Below are 19,674 nucleotides of genomic sequence, written 5' to 3'. Positions count from 1 at the left end.
ATATATATATATATTTTTTTTTTAATTGATTTCAGAGAGAGGAAGGGATGGGGAGCGAGAGACAGAAACATCAGTGATGAGAGAATCATTGATTGGCTGCTTCCTGCACACCCCGTACTGGGGATTGAGCCCACAACCTGGGCATGAGCCCTGACTGGGAATCGAGTCGTGACCTCCTGATTTATAGGTAGACTGTCAGCCACTGAGCTACAGTGGCCAGGCCTTTTTTTTTTTTAAATCCTCACCTGAGGATATTTTTTCCATCAATTTTTAGAGAGAGTGGAAGGGAGGGAGAGAAAAAGAAACATGGATGTGACAGAGACACATCGACTGGTTGCCCCCCACACATACCCTGACCGTGGTCGGGGATCCAATCTGCAACCCAAGTATGTACCTTTGACCGGAGTTGAACCCTTGACCATTGGGTGTGTGGGCCCATGCTCTAACCACTGAGAATACTGGCCAAAGCTTTAAACCAATTACACTTTATGCTTTTCCTAAGGCAATGACTTTTATTTTCTTAACACCGGTGAAACCATTGACTTGGGTAGGGAGTGCTTCCTAAGCAATAGGTAATATAGTGTGTAGAATATAAAACATTTATGGCTGCCTTATAGAATTTTTTTCATTTTTTTATCATGTGCCTCCCCAAAGTTCATGAAGAAGGGGAGACATTCATAGTTAGGATGCGAAATGTGTTTTCTTGTGATGTTCACTATTTCTTGAGGGACCAATGTTATTACTGATACCATGTGAAACAACTTGGGTGATTTAGTATAATGGAACTACTACTTGCTAGCTCTATGCCTTGGTTCAGTTACTTAGTTTCTTGTGCTTTTTTTTTTTTTTTTTTTTTGGTGAGTTGGCCTGGAAGACGAATCAATATTTTACAACTTAACAACCAACTTAAAAATTATTGAAACAGTTCATTAGTTGGTGACTTCTTGTCTAATAAATATAATGTTTCTTTATATAAGAAGTTGTCATAAATAACATAGTCATGATAATTTTTATTAATATTTATTTTTGATAATCTTAATTTTATGATGAATCCTATATAATAAAGAGTTAACATGCTAATTGACTGCCACACCCTCACAAGATGGTGATGCTCACAGCCACAAGATGGCGACGCCCAGTCCCCTCAGCCCCATGGGGTGAGGGAGGGGTGACAGGTGCACGGTGCAGCTGGGCCCAGCCGCACTGCGCATCTGCCGCTGAAGTCCCACAGTCCCCTTAGCCCCACCAGCAATGAATTTTCATGCGACCATTACCTTTTTAAAAAATCTTTATCCAAGGATGTGATTATTTCTTTTAGATCATCTGTTCTCAGGGAGCAGGCCTAAGCCAGCAGGTGGGCATCCCCCAAGGGTCCCAGACTGTGAAAGGGTGCAGGCTGGGCTGAGGGACCCCCGGGTGCAGGAATTTTCATGCACCGGGCCTCTAGTTCTTATAGAAAACTCTTGAAACTTTTATATTAATAGTACTGTTATTAGACGAAGCTTTATAACTTGAGTTTGTAATATTAAATTCCATGCCAGAAATACTTACACAGGTACTTTGTTTTTCTTGCATGTGATGTTCTTAGTGGTATTATGCAAATTGCTTTATGGGAAGCACCAGTTGTGACACAATTAAAGAGATAAGATTGGTTATTTTATGACATATAATAAAAGAAATAAAACACCTTTTGTTTTAAGGAAATTAACAGTAGAAGAAAATTACCGGTTAGAGAAAGAGGAAAAACTTTCTAAAGCAGATGAAAAGATCAGCCATGCAGCTGAAGAGCTGGAGACCTATAGGTATTAAATATATTGTACCTCTCTCCTTTTCCCCTTCCCCTTCCCCTTTCCTTTCCCCTTCCCCTTCCCCCTTCCCCTTCCCCTTTCCTTTCCCCTACCCCTTCCCCTTCCTTTTCATTGATTTTAGAGAGAGGGGAAGTGGGAGAGATAGAGAGGTAGAAACAATGAGAGAAATGGTGATCGGCTGTCTCCTGCACGCCCCCTACTGGGAATTGAGCCCGCAATCTGGGCATGTGTCCTGACCAGGAATTGAGCTGGTGACCTCTTAGTTCATGGGTCGACACTCAACCACTGAGCTACCTCATCTGGGCTTACTCCTTTCTTTTTGGGGTGGGGAGGGTATCCAAAAGCCCAATATCAGAAAAAATAACATAGCAATAACAACAAAAAATTAATGTATTTTTGTTTCCTGATTTTCACTTAGATGTGTTGCTGTAATACAATTACACAGAAATTTTAAAAAGGAAAAATGCTTTTCTTTCAGGATGTGAGATTTTAAGTCTCTCATTAATTATATTTGAACATGGGCAACCCTATTGTATTTTAATGTCAAGAAAATTGTGAATGGCCATTAATTTAAAAAAGTCTTCCCTCTTTGGTACAAATGTGGAAGAATGTATACAGTATTAATGAATTTAAGAATTATGCCACAAAAAGAAGTTATGCCACAAGTAAAGTTCTGAAAAAGTGTTTGTAAGATGATAAGTCTATCAGCAGTATACCAGATAGTTATGAAACTTCCATTAGGGAGTTTAAGCTGAGTCTTATCCAAAAGAAGGAATTATCTTGTTAGTCTTATATTTCACATAGATCATTAATTTTCTACAGTTCTATTAAGATTAAAGACATCTGAGTAAATCTTCTAAGATCATACCTCTTAAAAATAAAAATGAATCAACCAATGTACCCTACAAATCTTTTCAAGACCTTTGGTTTGGGTAAACCCAAGTAGTAGCATTCTTAAATATTAATTTTAAAATTATATCAGGAACAAACATACTTTAGAACTTCTTAAAGGTGGTTAACATGTGGAGTTCTGAACTCTTTCTTTTTACATGAAAAAAAGCATTCTGGGTGTTTTAATTAATATTTCCAGTAGAGCATGTGTTCTATCATTTCTTAGTATATGTTAATAGTAGAATGATTATTTCTTCCCTGTAGAAAGCGAACCAAAGATCTTGAAGAAGAATTGGAGAGAACCATTCGTTCTTATCAGGGGCAGGTATGTGTGTGTGTGTGTGGTGTATGTGTGTGTGTGTGTGTAACTTAAAACAGTTCTGATTTGTTTGAATTTATATCTATTTTCATGAGGAATATAGTTACTTGACTAGTTGTATGCCTTTCTTAAAGTTTTACATTTGGCTGTGGAACATTCCTAGGGAGCCAGAGATTCTGGGAAAAGAGATCTTGTTGAAGTTGCCATGTCTTCTGCTGCTTTGGGAATATGAATTGCATAAACAAATAACATACAGGGTGAGGCAAAAGTAGGCTTATAGGTGTTTGTATGGAAGAAGACATGCAGGTTATGATTATTACAGTAGATTTATTAACTATTTTGTGTACTTACAACTGTAAACCTATTTTTGCCCTACCCTGTATCTGAGCTTTAGGGTTTTATATTTAGTCCAGCTAGTGTCTCTTAATTGGCAACTCATATTGTAGTTAATTACTGCATAAAATAGAAATATACTAGACAGAGTTCAGTTGTCATTACATTCAGTTTTGTTTTACGAGTAGAGTAGAGCATATGTATATGAAAATTTGCTTTAATATGTTACTGACTTTTCTGAGATGCTTGAGTTATTTTTGAGTTTATGAGTTGTGTGCTAAATCATAGTGGTAGATGTGAATGTTTTTTATATAAGGAAAGTAGTTATCAGTAGTATTATGATGATTTTCTTTTTCAGATTATTTCTCATGAGAAAAAAGCACATGACAATTGGGTAAGTATTAAATTCTCTTAGGTTCTTTTATCAAATTGTTCTTTTTCCTAATTTAAAAGAGCAGTATAAAAGGAACTAAAAATAAAGATAGTATTTTAAAAAATAATTTTCTTTATGTTCCTTATGAACTAATACTTTGTTATGGCACAGTTATTCACAAAATCTGATTTTTCCTTCTCTATTTTCAGCACATTGTTTCTTTGCAGGGAGTTTATACTCTCTCTGGGGAAGGTGATGTAATCTTCATGACTTCATTGTTTCAGGGCACTGGATTGCCACTAATTACTGTGGACAAATTACTTAAAATTCTCAGGGCCTGATTACTCTTCCATAAAACAGTGGTACCAAGTTGTACCTAAAGCCTTTTTTAGTTCTAAACGTTCTAAAAATCTAAAAATTCTAGTAACTGATTCTCAGTGGTGAATTACTTGATACACAGTAAGAAAAAGATCATCATAAGAAATGTGATGTCAGTCCTCCAGAGGAACTGTGTGAGGAAATCACAAGGATGCAGACTTTAAGTAATTATAAGAATTATCCCTGTAAGAGTTAGAGGATGTGTCCCTAGGAGTCTTCAAGGAGAGCAGTTTGCACAGTGGGTGAATACATGGGGTTTGGACTCACTGTCTTGGTTGGTATTATTATTAGTACCAATTTCAAAGAGTTACTGTAATCTATCCTATATAATAAAAGCCTAATATGCAAATTGACCGAACGGCAGAATGCTATGACACGCACTGAACACCAGGGGGCAGACACTTAACGCAGGAGCTGCCCCCAGCCTGCAGGCCCCAGGCCACCCAAGGTGGGTGCCAGCAGGGGCCCCCATTCGTCCCGCTGGTTGTCCCACCGATCAGCCGTGATCGCCGGCAAGGCCTAAGAACCCTACCTATGCACGGGCCTCTAGTGTGTGTGTGTGTGTGTGTGTGTGTGTGTGTATGGCTAATATGCTAAGTGTCTGTCTGACTGGTAGCTATGATGCGCATTGACCACCAGTGGGCAGATGCTCAACGCAGGAGCGGATTCCCCCTGGTGCTCAGCTCAGACACAGGTTTCATGGCTGGCAAGTGCTGCTGCCACGGCATGAGCCTCTCCCAATCAGAACTGACTGGGTGTGAGCCTGTGGCAGGCGCAGCAGGCCAGAGTGAGTGGGAGTGGCAGGAAGGAGTGGCAGGCGGCGTTGGACTGCTGGTTTCATCCCGATCCCCCTGGCCTGTTGGATCGGGCTGAAACTGGCAGTCTGACATTCCCTGAGGGGTCCCGGATTGCGAGAGGGTGCAGGCCAGGCTCAGGAACCCACTGGTGCACGAATCCATGCATCGGGCCTCTAGTGTGTGTGTGTGTGTATATATAATGAATATATATGTACATATATGCACACACACACATATGTGTGTGTATATATATGTATATATGTATATATATATATATTCATTAAATAAAAGTTCAAACCATATAGAAAGGTAGAATGAAGTAATCAGCAGTATTTCTTTAATTTATCCCATATTATCTCATACATTTTAGTTTTTATTTTATTGAATTTATTGGGTGACGTCTATATATAAGGCTAATGTGCTCAGTGTCCGACCGGTTGCTATGAAATGCAGGAGCTTCCATGACACGCACTGGCACCATGGACCTGGCACCCACAAAGCAACACTCAGCTTCCCCCAAGTGGGACATAGGCCCTGCCACCACCCCGGAGCAACACCCCACCAAATCACAGCTGAGGCTGCCGAGACCCCATGGTGTAAAATGCGGCCCACAGCCCAGCCTAGCCCGGAAATGGTGGCTGAGGGCACTGGGTAATGATGTCATGTAGCAACAGCTAGCTTCCTCTCCCTAGTGACAGCTAGCATCCTTGCAGTTTCTTCAGCCCAGGAACATGTCTTGCTTTATAGCCAGGTGCAAACATTTAATACTTTAACCCAGCGGTTCTCAATCTGTGGGTCGCGACCCCTTTGGGGGTTGAACGACCCTTTCACAGGGGTCGCCTAAGATCATCGGAAAACACATATATAATTACATACTGTTTTTGTGATTAATCACTATGCTTTAATTATGTTCAATTTGTAACAATGAAAATACATCCTGCATATCAGATATTTACATTACGATTCATAACAGTAGCACAATTACAGTTATGAAGTAGCAACAAAAATAATTTTATGGTTGGGGGTCACCACAACATGAGGAACTGTATTAAAGGGTCGCGGTCTTAGGAAGGTTGAGAACCACTGCTTTAACCAATGTCTGTGAACTGTTTTCCCATGCCTCATCTCATTTGATCCTCACAGAAGTCCTGGAGTAGGTATATAGGAGACTCAGTGGAATCCTATATTCTTTTCATTAGCTGGAAAATGGAGATTTAGAAAGTTTAGAAACTTGACCCAACTGAAAAGAAGTAAGAAATGGTGGACCTTGAAAATGACTTCAGGTTTTCTCACTGTGCAAAATATAGTCAAACACTGCTGCAGTTAAATATTTTACCCTTTATTCTCCCTGCGTGATCTACAATAATAATCTGTTTCATGTTGATATTTACTGCTGTGTTGCTGACAGTTACCTGAAAGAGAAGTTGGGGTGCTTCATTAGGCTGGAAAAAGTTTAGCTAAATCAGAAAGCAGGTCTAATTAAGCAACTTCTGTATATTAGAGGCCTGGTGCATGAATTTTTTGCACGGGTGGGGTCCCTCCACCTGGTCAGCGATTGGGACCCATGAGGGCCATCTTGCCCAGTCCTGATTGGGGCCAGTTGGGGCTGGTGGCCAGGGAGGGGCCGTGGGTAGCTATGTTCAGCAGATCAATTCTCTCTCATCATTGATGTTTCTGCGGGAGAGCTCAAGAGTGTGTCCAGCCCTGTCTCGCCCAGTCCTGATTGGCCGGACCTCAGCAGCAAGCTAACCATCTGCCCCCTGGTGGTCAGTGCTCATCATAGCGACCGGTCGGTCGACCGCTTGGTCGGACACTTAGCATATTAGGCTTTTATATATATAGATTGTAACTCATGACATGCAATGCTTGGCACACACTTTCCCTCCAGCCCCTGGTCTTGGAGACCTCATGTCCTTCCAAGACTGTGCTCACCCTCTTCAGCTGCCACCCGAAGTAAATTGCATCGTGTGCATGGAAACCCTTTGCAGGCTCCATGGGTGTGTCTTTACTTCGCTGCAGTTCTGATTACCCCAACATAAGGAGAGACACCCTTGTTATCAGGTAACACCATCATGGTAAGACCCCTGCTACGCCTACTGCAGTGGTTTTAAATGGGCCATGGGTCACCCTAGATCAGTGGTTCTCAACCTTCTGGCCCTTTAAATACAGTTCCTCATGTTGTGACCCAACCATAAAATTATTTTCGTTGCTAGTTCATAACTGTAATGTTGCTACTGTTATGGATCGTAATGTAAATATCTGATATGCAGGATGGTCTTAGGCGACTCCTGTGAAAGGGTCGTTTGACCTCCAAAGGGGTCGCGACCCACAACTTGAGAACCGCTGCCCTAGATGGTTTGGTCAGTGGGTAGAGCCACAGCCTGTGGACTGAAGGGTTCTGGATTTGATTCTGGTCAAGGGCACATTCCTGGGTTATGGGCTCAATCACCAGTAGGGGGCGTGCAGGAGGCAGCAGATCAATTCTCTCTCATCATTGATGTTTCTATCTCTCCCTCTGCCTTCCTCTCTGAAATCAGTAAAAATATATTAACAGAAATAAAAATAAACAGGCCATGAATCATATGTCGCTGCTCTCCATCCATCTAGTCCCCTCACACCCTCTTTTGTCTTTGTCTGCCCGCCCCCCGCTCCCCCCAACACACACATACTCCTGGAGTCTGTAAAATGGGTCAGGATTTCTACGTCAACCAAGGGCGATGCTTCCGCACGGCCCGCCTTCCCCCGCCCATCTCTGTCCCCAGTCCTGTGGGGTCTCTCCCTCCCTCCCCTCCATCTAACTTGGTGGGCCCTGCTCTGCCCCCTCCTCCTGCGACCTCCTATCTGCAGCCTTCCCCTTTCTCCTCTATGCAGGGTGGGGCGGGGCTGTACAGGGAGGGCCCAGGCAGGGCCTTGGAGGAGAGCTGGGATGATGGGTCATGGGGAGGAGGAGGGAAGGACGTGTGGAGCCTGTCCTGTGGGAGAGGCACCGGGCTCCTTGGCTGCCCCTACCCAACAGCTTTTCTAGGCCCCTGCGCAGCTGTCACCCTCTCCCCCTCACTGCCTCCTGCTTTCTTTCAAGTTTTGGATTCGGTTTCTCTGACTCAGCCTCGCCCATTTCTTTGCTGTATCTCTGGGAGCCCAAGGCTGCCCCTTGGCCTCGGGCAGGTGTGCCTGGCCTGCCCTCCGTAATGGTGCTACCCACTCTCCTGGAGTAGTTAGTGAAACTTAAATAAAAAGAAGCAGCTCTGCCCTGGCTGGTTTGGCTCAGTGGATGGAGCGTCGGTCTGTGGACTCAGGGGTCCCGGGTTCGATTCCGGTCAAGGGCATGTGCCCAAGTTGCGGGCTCGATCCCTGGTTGGGGGGCGTATAGAAGGCAGCCAATCGATGGTTCCCTCTCATCATTGATGTTTCTGTCTCTTCTTCCTTCTGCTCTGAAATCAATAATATATATATATATATATATATATATATGTATATATATATATATATATAGAGAGAGAGAGAGAGAGAGAGAGAGAGGGAGAGAGAGAGAGAGGGGGAGGGAGAGAGAAGCAGCTCTGAAGATTATAAGTTGCGTACTGAGAATGCCGCAGGCTGCGGAGGGTTGTGCAGTCCACGGCTCTCGGGTCATGTGTAGCAGACGCCCACACCACCCGGTCCCTCCTGGCTCCCGCCCCTGCCTGCCTCTGCCGTCCGGCTGTGTATTTTCCCTCCCGCTCCGCCGCGCGGCTGGTTTCCCTCCCGCCTCCCGCTCCGCCGCGTTGGCTCTGTTTCTGTCTCCGCCGCCTCTACTTCGCTCCCTTCTGTAGCGCTTGGCTTCCACATTGTTTTCAGTCTTCGCTCCCAGCTGGTATATGCAAATTAACCACCATTTTGGGTGTGTTAATTTGCATACAGTCGCTCTGATTGGCTGGTGGGCGTAGTGAAGGTATGGTCAATTAGCATCTTTGTCTTTTATTAGTGTAGATACCAGTGGTTGGCAAATGGCGGCTCTCGAGCCACATGCGGCTCTTTGGCCCCTTGAGTGTGGCTCTTCCACAAAATACCACGTGCGGGCGCTCACTACAGTGTGATTGAAACTTCGTGGCCCATGCGCAGAAGTTGGTTTTTGGAGAGGAGATAGACGAAACAAGTATACAAGACGAGTGTGGATGGGAGAGTTGGAAGGGGTCGACCTCAGCGAACGTACCTCAATCAGATTGAGGACGTTTTTAGCAAAGGCCAGCTTAGGAGTACCCTAATTAAGTTAATAACAATGTACCTACCAATGTAGTTTAAGTTTAAAAAATTTGGCTCCCAAAAGAAATTTCAATTGTACTGTTGATATTTGGCTCTGTTGACTAATGAGTTAGCCAACCACTGATCTATACTAATAAAAGCCTAGGTGGTCCTCGCACCCTCACACAACGCCCTCATGTCATCACAAGGTGGCCACCACAAGATGGCTGGCAGGGGAGGGCAGTTGGGGGTGATCAGGCTGGCAGGGGAGCAGTTAGGCGTCAATCAAGCCAGCAGGGGAGCGATTAGGAGGTGATCAGGCTGGCAGGCAGAAGCAGTTAGGGGCAATCATGCATGCAGGCAGGCGAGCGGTTAGGAGCCAGCAGTTCCGGATTGTGAGAGGGATGTCTGACTGTCAGTTTATAATCGACAGTTATAAAACTTGCAGTCAGACATCCCCTAAGGGTTCCCAGATTGGAGAGGGTGCAGGCCGGGCTAAGGGACAACCCCCCTCCCCAGTGCACGAATTTCATGCACCAGGCCTCTAGTATATAGGTTATAAAAGGCTAAGTTGACTCACACATGTGTGATACATATAAAACTCTCACTGGTGCCAACTGCACACGTGTGTTTCGATCTGTCATTGTCGATTGTGAATTATGAGAAAGGGTGAATAGCGATATTAAAATATTTCTTCTAATTAATTTCCTTTCAATGTGCATGAATCTGTCTACCAGGCCACTAGTTGGTTAATAAAATTATATAGATTATAGAAGCCTAAGCAACCATTTGACCGTTTGACCAGTAGCTATGATGCGTACTGACCACCAGGGGAAGATGCTCAATGTTCAGGCATGGAAACATGGAACAGACTGACGAATCTCAGAGGGAAGTGGGGAGGGGAGAGGGAAGGAAGAGATTAACCAAAGATCTTATATGCATACTAGAGGCCCTGTGCACCATTGGGGTCCCTCGGCCTGGCTTGTGGGGATCAGGCTGAACTGGCCCGGTGCATGGATATGTGCACCAGTGGGGTTCCTTGGTCTGGCCTGTGGGGATCGGGCCAAAACCGGCAGTCTGACATCCCCCACGGGGTCCCGGATTGCGAGAGGGCTCAGGCCAGGCTGAGGGACCCGGCCTCTAGTTCTATAATAAATCATCTGTATAGGGTATTGTGTGTTCACCACTCTAAGACAAGTCTCCTTCCATCATCATTTATCCCCTCTTTACCCTTATTCCATGCTTTCTAAAATACATTTAGACATGAAAGCACATACTGGGTGTCTCCTCCAAAATTGTATATACTTTAACAGCTGATAGCTCAATTTTGAAAATGCAATGTATTTTAATAAACTCTGCCTTTATAATTATTTGAAATGTATGTATACATTTTTGGGGATAACCTATATATGTGTTTTAAAAAATGAAATTATGTTACATATTGTTTTATAACCTGTTTTCTTAATATATCATAGATATTTTTCTATAAATGTTTCATAATTTATATAAACCTTTCCTCTTTGATAAACATTTAGTTTTTTGTATTTTCTAGTGTTATAAATAATTTCATAATTTCAGATATTACTTTATCTATTGAGCATTTATTTGCTCTGTCCTGTTAAATTTAATCTTTTCTTCTTTTGGACTCACAGAGTACTTTGCTTTTTGTGTCTTATGACAAGTACCATACTCATTTAAAAAAATTTATTTTTTAATTCTCATCCAGGGACATGTTTTTTAAATTGATTTTTAGAGAAAGAGGAAGGAAGAGAGAGAAAGAGAGAGAGAGACATAGCAATGTGAAAGAAATGTTGATCAGTTGCCTCCTGTACTACTCTAATGGGGATTGAACCTGCCACCTAGGTATGTGCCCTGACTGGGAATTGTACCTGTAGTCTTTTTGGTGAACGGGATGATGCTCTAACCAATTGAGCCAGGGTTCCATGCTCATTCATATTCGTCTTTACCACAGATTTAAGCTTCTCAAGATCTAGGTATTGTTTCTTTTTCTTTAACACTTGTGCCTAATTGAATGCTTTTTGTCTATTGTAAATATTCAATATCTGAGTGCAATATTTTAGAATACACTGTGGTCATTTACTGAAATTATAGTTTTATATAACCATTGGATATAAGCTTTTCAAAAGTCTGTATTCACTTGCCATCAATTTTTCTATTTTGTTGTTGTAGGTATATCATTAATACATACTAAACTATAATCATAGAACTTACTTTTGACTTATTAACTTTGCATTTTTTGTACCTTATCTTGTGGGTAAATATTTTCTACTATGTACGAAACATTGAGAATTAATTTTGGTTCTCCATTGTTAAAAGTTAAATGAATTGGTATTTTATTAACTAAAATTGTTACGGTATAATATACTTTTTTTGTTAGTAAAAATTGATTATGTAATTATATATTTTTAAAAGATTTACCCATGAAATCATGTGAGTGCTAAAATATGTCTAAGCTATGTTTTTTGTGAATATTTACATAATATGTTCTTTGACCAGTTAAAGTCAATTCTCATGTGTAGTTTGCAGTTTTAAGTGAACACATTGATAGTGTAGTTCCTTTACTTGTAGCAAGTTATGGTTATAGATGGAGTTAATCTGCCTACCTTTGTATGATAGAAACAGTTGCCCTAGGACTGCATTCGTTTGGCAGTTCTGGCGTTCCACACAGGCTGCACAGCGTGACTGGGAAACATGCAATAACCCCTTCAAGTTTAACCTTTCCCCACAACAGTTTGGGAAGAGTGCATGCTCTTCTGGTTATTATAAGAGTAGCTTTATTTTCAATAATATAAACTCTGATTTTCTAACCTTTTATTTTATTAAACTGAAGTGTAACTAAAATGTGAAAGCCTATCAGAATATTATGTGTACAGCGCTGTGTACTTAATGTAGCATGCTTTGATTATATTCAGCCATTTAAAAATATGGCCTGTACCAGTATGCTGTGAAACTCTTTTAGACCTTTCTGGCTTCACAGATTTATAGTGATTTCTTTCCAGAGATGGTTACCTTGTTCCATAGTCAGTGCTGCCTGCGTAATGATTCTGAGTCTCTATTCCATTCACCTCTTAGATTGCTCTTGTTATGTTTTTGGAAATTAGTGCCAAATAATGCTAATCCTCGACTTCACATCTAGGTAACAGTATTTGTTCGCAAGTACATGATTGACTCCAGTCTTAGTAGGCTCATATCTTCTGGTTACATGAAACTTACTCCCTTTTAAAATGTTCCCTAAAAGTAAAAGAAATAAAAAAAAAGCCCTCTAAATTAAAACATTTAACATTGAATTTACTGAAATACTTAACTGATTATAATATTTGTATGCCATCACTGAGATATTTATATACATGTATTTTTAATGTTTATTTTGTATTTCTTTAAGTTGGCAGCTCGGACTGCTGAAAGAAACCTCAATGATTTAAAGAAAGAAAATTCTTACCTCAGACAAAAGTAAGTATTTTAGTGGGAACACTGAAAACTTTATTCTTAGTTGTTATTTTATTAGTTAGTTAATATTATAAAGGTAAACAAGAAAACTTATAGTGGATCCAGCATATCTAATAGTGAAATCTTTTATTTTACTGAGTTACTAGATTTTTTTGTTTGAAAATTTGTCTTTTTTTTAATATATGTTTATTGATTTCAGAGAGAAAGGGAGAGAGAGAGAGAGAGAGAGAGAGAAAGGAAAGAAAGGAAAGAAGGAAGGAAGGAAGGAAGGAAGGAAGGAAGGAAGGAAGGAAGGAAGGAAGGAAGGAAGGAAGGAAAAGAAACATCAATGTTGAGGGAGAATCATGGATCAGCTGTCTCTTGCATGCCCCACACTGGGGGTCAAGCCCGAAACCCGGGCATGTGCCCTGACCAGGAATCAAACCCTGACCTCCTGGTTCATAGGTCAGCGCTCAACTGCTGTGCCATGCCGGCCAGGCGAAACATTTGTCTTGAGAGGTCACTCTAACAGAGAAGGAAACTATTCATGGGCTCTTTTATAAAAGGTGTAACAAAACATAGAAGAGCAACAGGCTAGGTATAGGATAGAAAGAGAAAGGATGGATCGATCTCTCTGAGATGGTAATTCTCAGAGTATCAGCATCTTTTAATGGATAAATGAATGGAATAAATGTTTATTATTTCTCTTATCCCCAAGTTTTAATGTAATGGGTAGTATTACTTTACAATAAGAAAATGAAAAGAAAAATAAAATGTACATTGTACAGTCAAAGAGAAGAATAAATGCTTTTCTCTGAGGATTGTAACATCTTTCCAAAGTGTTATAATTTCTTGCCAGAAGGTGCTATTCACATACTCATTTTATTCTTGTTGCTTGCCTTTTCTATTCAGAAATTAAAACCAAATGAATAAATGTTTTATTTCAGATCTAATGGTCAAAAAGTAGAAATAGTATTCTTTTTAAATGTCACATTTCTAAGATAAAAAATTTAGGAGTAAAACAGTAGGAATAGTTAATTGGATTCCAATTTTACGTTATGGTTGGAATCCTGTGTGTAACATTATAGTGGAAAGCATACGTGACTCAAAGCCAGGAGCCGTGTGTTTTAATCCTGGCACTTTTCATTTTGAATAAATCAAACTCCTAGCCTCAGTTTCTTTAGTTGAAAAATGATAGACTTGAATTGGTTGACCTTGAAGGACCCTTTTATTTTTAAATTTGGGTTTGGTGATACTGCACCCCTTATTGTCTAATTTTTAAGAAAAACAAAACAGAACAATTTCAAACCTCAGCAAAACATCAGTGCCACTTGGCAAAAAGAAACCTGTTACCCCAAAATAGTAGTAGTGAATATAGAAACGTGTTTTGGTCAGAATAATTTTAAAGGATCTGTTTCTTTTATGCATATATTGAGAAAATGAAGAGTAGCTTATAATTGATAGTGGCATTTTTCTAGAAATGTGGGTGCTTTTCTTTGACGGGTAACTTAGAGATGTTTGTTCTTTATTTGCAGATTAACTGAAACAGAGATTAAATTTGAACTTTTAGAAAAAGATCCTTATGCAGTTGATGTTCCAAATACAGCATTTGGCAGAGGTAGCTTTTTTTTAACCCCTCATTTAAAAATACATATATATTTATTTATATATATATATATATAAGTTGTATGTATAATTTACATTAGTGTAAATTTAACACTATTACTTATAAATATTTTAGATTTCTGAGCTAGGGTTCTAATCTAAGTTCTCTCACAGTTTCCAAGTTTCTGAGTTTCTTTTCCCTAACAATAATATAAATATTTGGCACCTCTCTTTCTCAGTGGGATTTTATACAATGATGTATATTTAGTACCTTGAGCTCCTTGAAAAGCAAAGTGCTTGGTACATACTAAGGTACTCATTAATTATGTTTTGAAGAATGAATGGGTAAGGATTGCTTAAGTAAAATAGCACTGTGACTGTTTATATATTAGCTATTCTTTGGCATTTGTGTGAATTATAAAAAGGAGGATTTAATGATCATCAAGGAAGCTGGTAGCAACATAATGTATTTGTAGAGCAGAAACTTGATATAATTTAAACACAAATGTTAGATGTATTTTAGTTTCATAATTTACATATTATGTATTAGTGAAGTTGACTTGCAATGCAAAAGGGAATTTGTACTTGGAAAAGATTTTTACCAGTATAAAACTTGCCTTATGTTTTTATGATGCTTAATGACACACTATTCTTTTTCTTAAATAAAAAAGGATTCTTAACTATAAAAAATTAAAAATGAGAATTAAAACAGCCTTTAATTACTTAAAAATATTAATTAAAAGATGGGAAAACCTGAGTAATGTGAGTTTTGATTGCTTTAATATCCTCAAGAGAGGACAAATTCTTTGGAAGATGTATTTAATATTTCTGTCCATTAATGAGTTTGCATCTTTAATGATCTCATACTATCCCAAATAGCTTAAAATTTTCAAAATAATTTTGGTTGAATTAGAATTAAGCTTGTGAGGCAATGAAAATAAACCTATCTTTATATAGACAGAATCCTGTTATAACCTTTGAAAAGTTATAAAATCATCTTGAGAGTCCAGTTTTATTAAAATGAAAGTCTATTTCTACATTTTTGAAGATAGTAGATTATGAGTAATGAAGTTAGGAGTGGGAGGAATTATACAGAAAGATTTTTTATCTGGTTAATGCAAAAATCTCAGGGGTATGTAAATAATGCTTTGATCTTTTGTTGTAACTACATGTGTATATTATATAAACTACATAATAAAATTTAACGTATTTAAAAAGTGTTATTTTGATAGTATTTTTGTTTGATTTTTGCTGTTAATTTTTTACCTTTTGAAGCATAACCATTATTTGGGAATGGTGAAGTTTGTAAAATGATAGGGCTCTTGGCTATATGGTTTATAGATAGAGTGACAATTTTTAAATGAATTAGTGTATGTAAATTGACTTTTTTTGGGCTGCCTCCAGCACACGCCCAAACTAGGGATCAAACCCACAGCCTGGGTATGTTCTCTGACTGGAAATTGAACCCACCACCTTTTGGTGCATGGTGGACGCTCCAAGGGACTGAGCCACGTGGCCATGACTGAAAATTTGCTTTTCACTAGCAGTGAATCAAAAGTAATTTCTGATGCTAAAAAAATTAACTTTTTTCTATTTTTTAAAATTCCAAGCTTTACTCAAATAAATCATGGCCCAACACAGGCTCTATGGCCCTGATTTAAACTTCCATATCACAACCATCACCACCTGAAATATCTAGAAGCATACTGCCCGTAAAAACAAAACAGACTTCATGCCCACAAGTTTTCTTGTAATTCGAAAATATCACCAGTATTCTTTATTTAATATTGTATGGTTATTTTACTTACGTGTATTATCAAGAGGATAATGTTTTGATCGACTAAAATGCACACGGTAAACAGACTTTCTGGAACACGAAGTTCCATATTGAATTCTACTTCATGTCAGCAAAACCCAAGGCCGAGTTGGTGTTCAGGACATGGATTAAACTTAAGTTGGCAAGAGGATGACCTCATGGTAATGGTTGAAATGGGATTCTGATCTGAGTGTAGCTCATTGAAAGTATGAATTTAAACATTTTGTTTTAATTATTCCAGAGCATTCCCCATATGGTCCCTCACCATTGGGTCGACCTTCATCTGAAACGAGAGCTTTTCTCTCCCCTCCACCTTTGTTGGAGGGTCCACTCAGACTCTCACCTTTGCTTCCAGGGGGAGGAGGAAGAGGTATATTGTTTAAACATGTTTATTACTCTAGATTCTTCCTTACTTTATATTTTCATCTCAACTTTTCTTTAAAAACAATCTTTAAAATAATTCTTTGGAAAATACAGGCATTCCTTGCACTTGTTAGGGGTTACTTTTGTTTGGAAAAGGCCAAAATTTGACACCTAATTTTAATGTGTTTTTCTCCTAGAAAAGTGTGTTATAATAGAATACTGTTGGTCAAGTACTTGATGCATATCTTTTTAAATCATATTTTTGACTTCTTTAGAACTCTGTTTTATACTACATAATATAAAACTTTATAAAGTATATAAAATAACAATATAACAGCATACAATTGTACTTTAATGGAATATTATTAGAATGTAGATGTTTTTTTTTACTTCATTATCATGACCTTTTTATTGTAGAAAATCAAAGTGAAAGAATCTTATTTTCAGTATTGAGGAATTCAGAATTGCTCTTTTGTACACAGAATTTGATGGTAACCTTAAAGGAGACCTTAATCATTTGTCAGTACTTTGCAAAACCAACCTAAGATTGTCTGTTTTGTTATCCCTTTATGTGTTTTTTTGTTTGTTTGTTTTTGTTAATCCTCACCTGAGGATATTTTTTCCATTGATTTTTAGAGAATGGAAAGGCGGGGTCGGGGGGAGGAGAGAGAGAGAGACATCGATGTGAGAGACATATGATGTGAGAAACACGTTGATTGGTTGCTTCCTGCACCTGCCCCTGGGGCTGGGATTAAACCTGCAACCTAGGTATTGCCCTTGACTGAGAATCAAACCCGAGACCCTTTGAGCCACACCAGCCAGGGCTCCTTTATGTGTTTTACAATTGAGAGTTTCAGAACTACTTCAAGTCCCTAAATATTAGTTGCTGGTCTTTCTGCATTTACCTCATCAGCACTTACTCTGGTGTTACCTATGTACCTGGAGTACTCCTCCTTTTATTTTCTTTATTTTTATTGTCACTATTACAGATATCTCTCTTTTTCCCCTGTTCTGCCCACCTCCACCCAGCCCCTGCCCAGATGGAGTATTCCTCTTTTCATCTCTCACCATAGTTTGTTCACTTTGTCAATTGCTTTAACATTTTCCTTGAATTGTAGCAAATTTCAAAGATATAGAACCCTGTCTGTTCCAAAATCAAAAGTCAGGTTTTTAGCCCCAAGGTTTTATTGGAACTGATAGCATTCTTCACCAGGGTCATGTCCCCATTCCCCCTTTTTGTCAGTGATTTTAACGTATTTACTCTGAGGTAGGAACAGAAAATAGTGAGACCAAATAAAAACAAACTAAACACAACATAGGAAAGCTCTAATATTCAAATGGATACAGTTCATTAAAGTAGCTTCTCAGAGAGTCTGTGTATTTCCCTGTTGAAGCTTCATATTTAAATATTTTGGGAACACTTTCTTTGGAATTGCCTTCAAGAATATGAAAAAATGAGTTTCCTACTTTATGTTTATGAGACATTCTCTTTGCCCATTTGTTATTTATATCCTGTCCCCATTACCAGTTTGCTATACATAGCACTGGTCCTTCCTCCTTCCTAGTCCCACAGCAGATGGACACACAGCCTGGGGATACTTCAGAGAGAGTCTTCACTGGTGTTGGCTGGGAACTGAAAGCTCCTAGGGAAGGAGATTGAGTTGCAGGTTGACACTTGCAGCTCCAAGAGAGCTTTGCTTTAATTTCCCCCCAATTTTTTGCCTTGGCTTAGAGTAAGAAATATATTTTGTGTCACGTCATATTACACACCAACATAAATGTAATTGAAATCAGTTACATGAAATAGTACTTATTACTATTTTCAATGCTTTCTGAATTTTCTCTTCAATTCTATTCCATTTCATTAAAAAAAAAATAGTGATTAAGAATTAAGACTAAATTAATTTCATGCACCAAAATGGGTTGTAGGCAGCAATCTTAAAAAGAGTGCTCTAGAAATAAAGGTACAATTGGCTAGATACAAATGAGAATCACTGGAAGTTGAATGATATAAGTCAAGGATTGCTTGTAGTCAATTTAATATTTGGAATAAGAGTAAAAATTACCTTTGATTTCTCCTCTCCTATTTCAATTCTTTTTCTCTCCTTTTTAATTACTTTAAAGATATGATATGTTTACATGATTTGCAAGGGTGTTTTACTATTTGTTAGAAATGCTACAGAGAAATAAAAAAAGTGTAATGTTACAATGTATTTACCTGCATAAATTAACAACAGTGTGTTTTAATAAATAAATAAATAAAAAGAGACGCTACAGAGATTTTAGGTAAGTAATCCACAGGGCCTAAGAGAGTTGCTTTGTACTGAAAGTCTCTGGGACCCACCAAAGAAGGATGACCAAGTCCCCTTCCTGTTTTCACCTTTTAAAATTTGGAAATTTGGGTGAGATATATGTTTGAATAAGACTGAGTATAAGAAAATAATATTTTTAGAATAAATTGTATAAAACATTGGGTCTGAATGAAAATTTTTAACCTTTGGCAACTTAAGTTTGTAGTCACTTAGAAATAAATCAGTTGGCCTATACTTGGTCTTCTGGAAGTAAACAATCAGAGGGAAGCCTTTGAATGTCTCCTTTAAAGATTTATGCTTCACTGTAGAAGAATTTAGCTGAATTACTCTTCCAATTCAGTTTTCTACCAATTCAGTTTTCTGCTTTTCCAGCTTTTTTTTTTTTTTTTTTTTTAATGGACTGATTAGAAGGATGAACAAACTAGAAGGAAAGATTTGGGGAATTTGGTAGAATGTACAGCTACAAGGAAAAGAGATAGTTGACCCTCTAACATAAAAGTCACTTTTCCACTTGATTCTACAAAAGAGTAGCTAAACATTTTTTAAAAAAGATTACTATATATTTTAAAAAAGAGAAAGCTTATGCTGATTTGCACAAATTATAAAAAAAAAAGTCAAAATTTTTGTTTCCTTTTATTAAAGGAGGTTTTGATATGCGGGAGGTTTAAAAATGTGTTTATTTTCTTGAAAAGCTTTCTTGAAAAGGAATAAACTTTTATTTTTTGGGCAATATAATTTTGACCTCATTTACCCCTTAATGATGGATAAATGAGGTGTTTAATATATTTTGTTATTTAGTATTTAAATATTTTTTATATTTGTCCTTTCTTTTCATTTTTTTGTTGTTGTTTTGTTTATTGTCCCCAGAGGATTTTTCCCCCTATTGATTTTGATTTTTTGGAGACAGTGGAAGGGAGAGATGGAGGGAGACAGAGGGAAATATCAATGTGAGAGATATGACAGTTGGTTGCCTCTCGCACTTTCCCCATCCAGGGCCAGGGGTCAAACCTGCAA

General features: G+C 38.7%; 1 protein-coding gene across 1 annotated transcript in view; it reads left to right on the top strand.

Moving 5' to 3' along the window:
* Window positions 1-19,674, top strand: part of MIA2 (MIA SH3 domain ER export factor 2) — a 120,762-nt gene that overhangs the window by 78,065 nt on the left and 23,023 nt on the right. The window contains 6 exon segments of the mRNA XM_081096407.1: window positions 1,701-1,802; window positions 2,964-3,024; window positions 3,710-3,745; window positions 12,521-12,588; window positions 14,100-14,182; window positions 16,227-16,355. Coding sequence (XP_080952533.1) covers window positions 1,701-1,802; window positions 2,964-3,024; window positions 3,710-3,745; window positions 12,521-12,588; window positions 14,100-14,182; window positions 16,227-16,355 — 479 coding nt within the window.

This window comes from Myotis nattereri (genome assembly GCF_964212035.1).
Source record: "Myotis nattereri genome assembly, chromosome: 1".
NCBI classification, from domain to species: Eukaryota; Metazoa; Chordata; class Mammalia; order Chiroptera; family Vespertilionidae; genus Myotis; species Myotis nattereri.
This window is presented reverse-complemented; position numbering and strand designations above follow the sequence as displayed.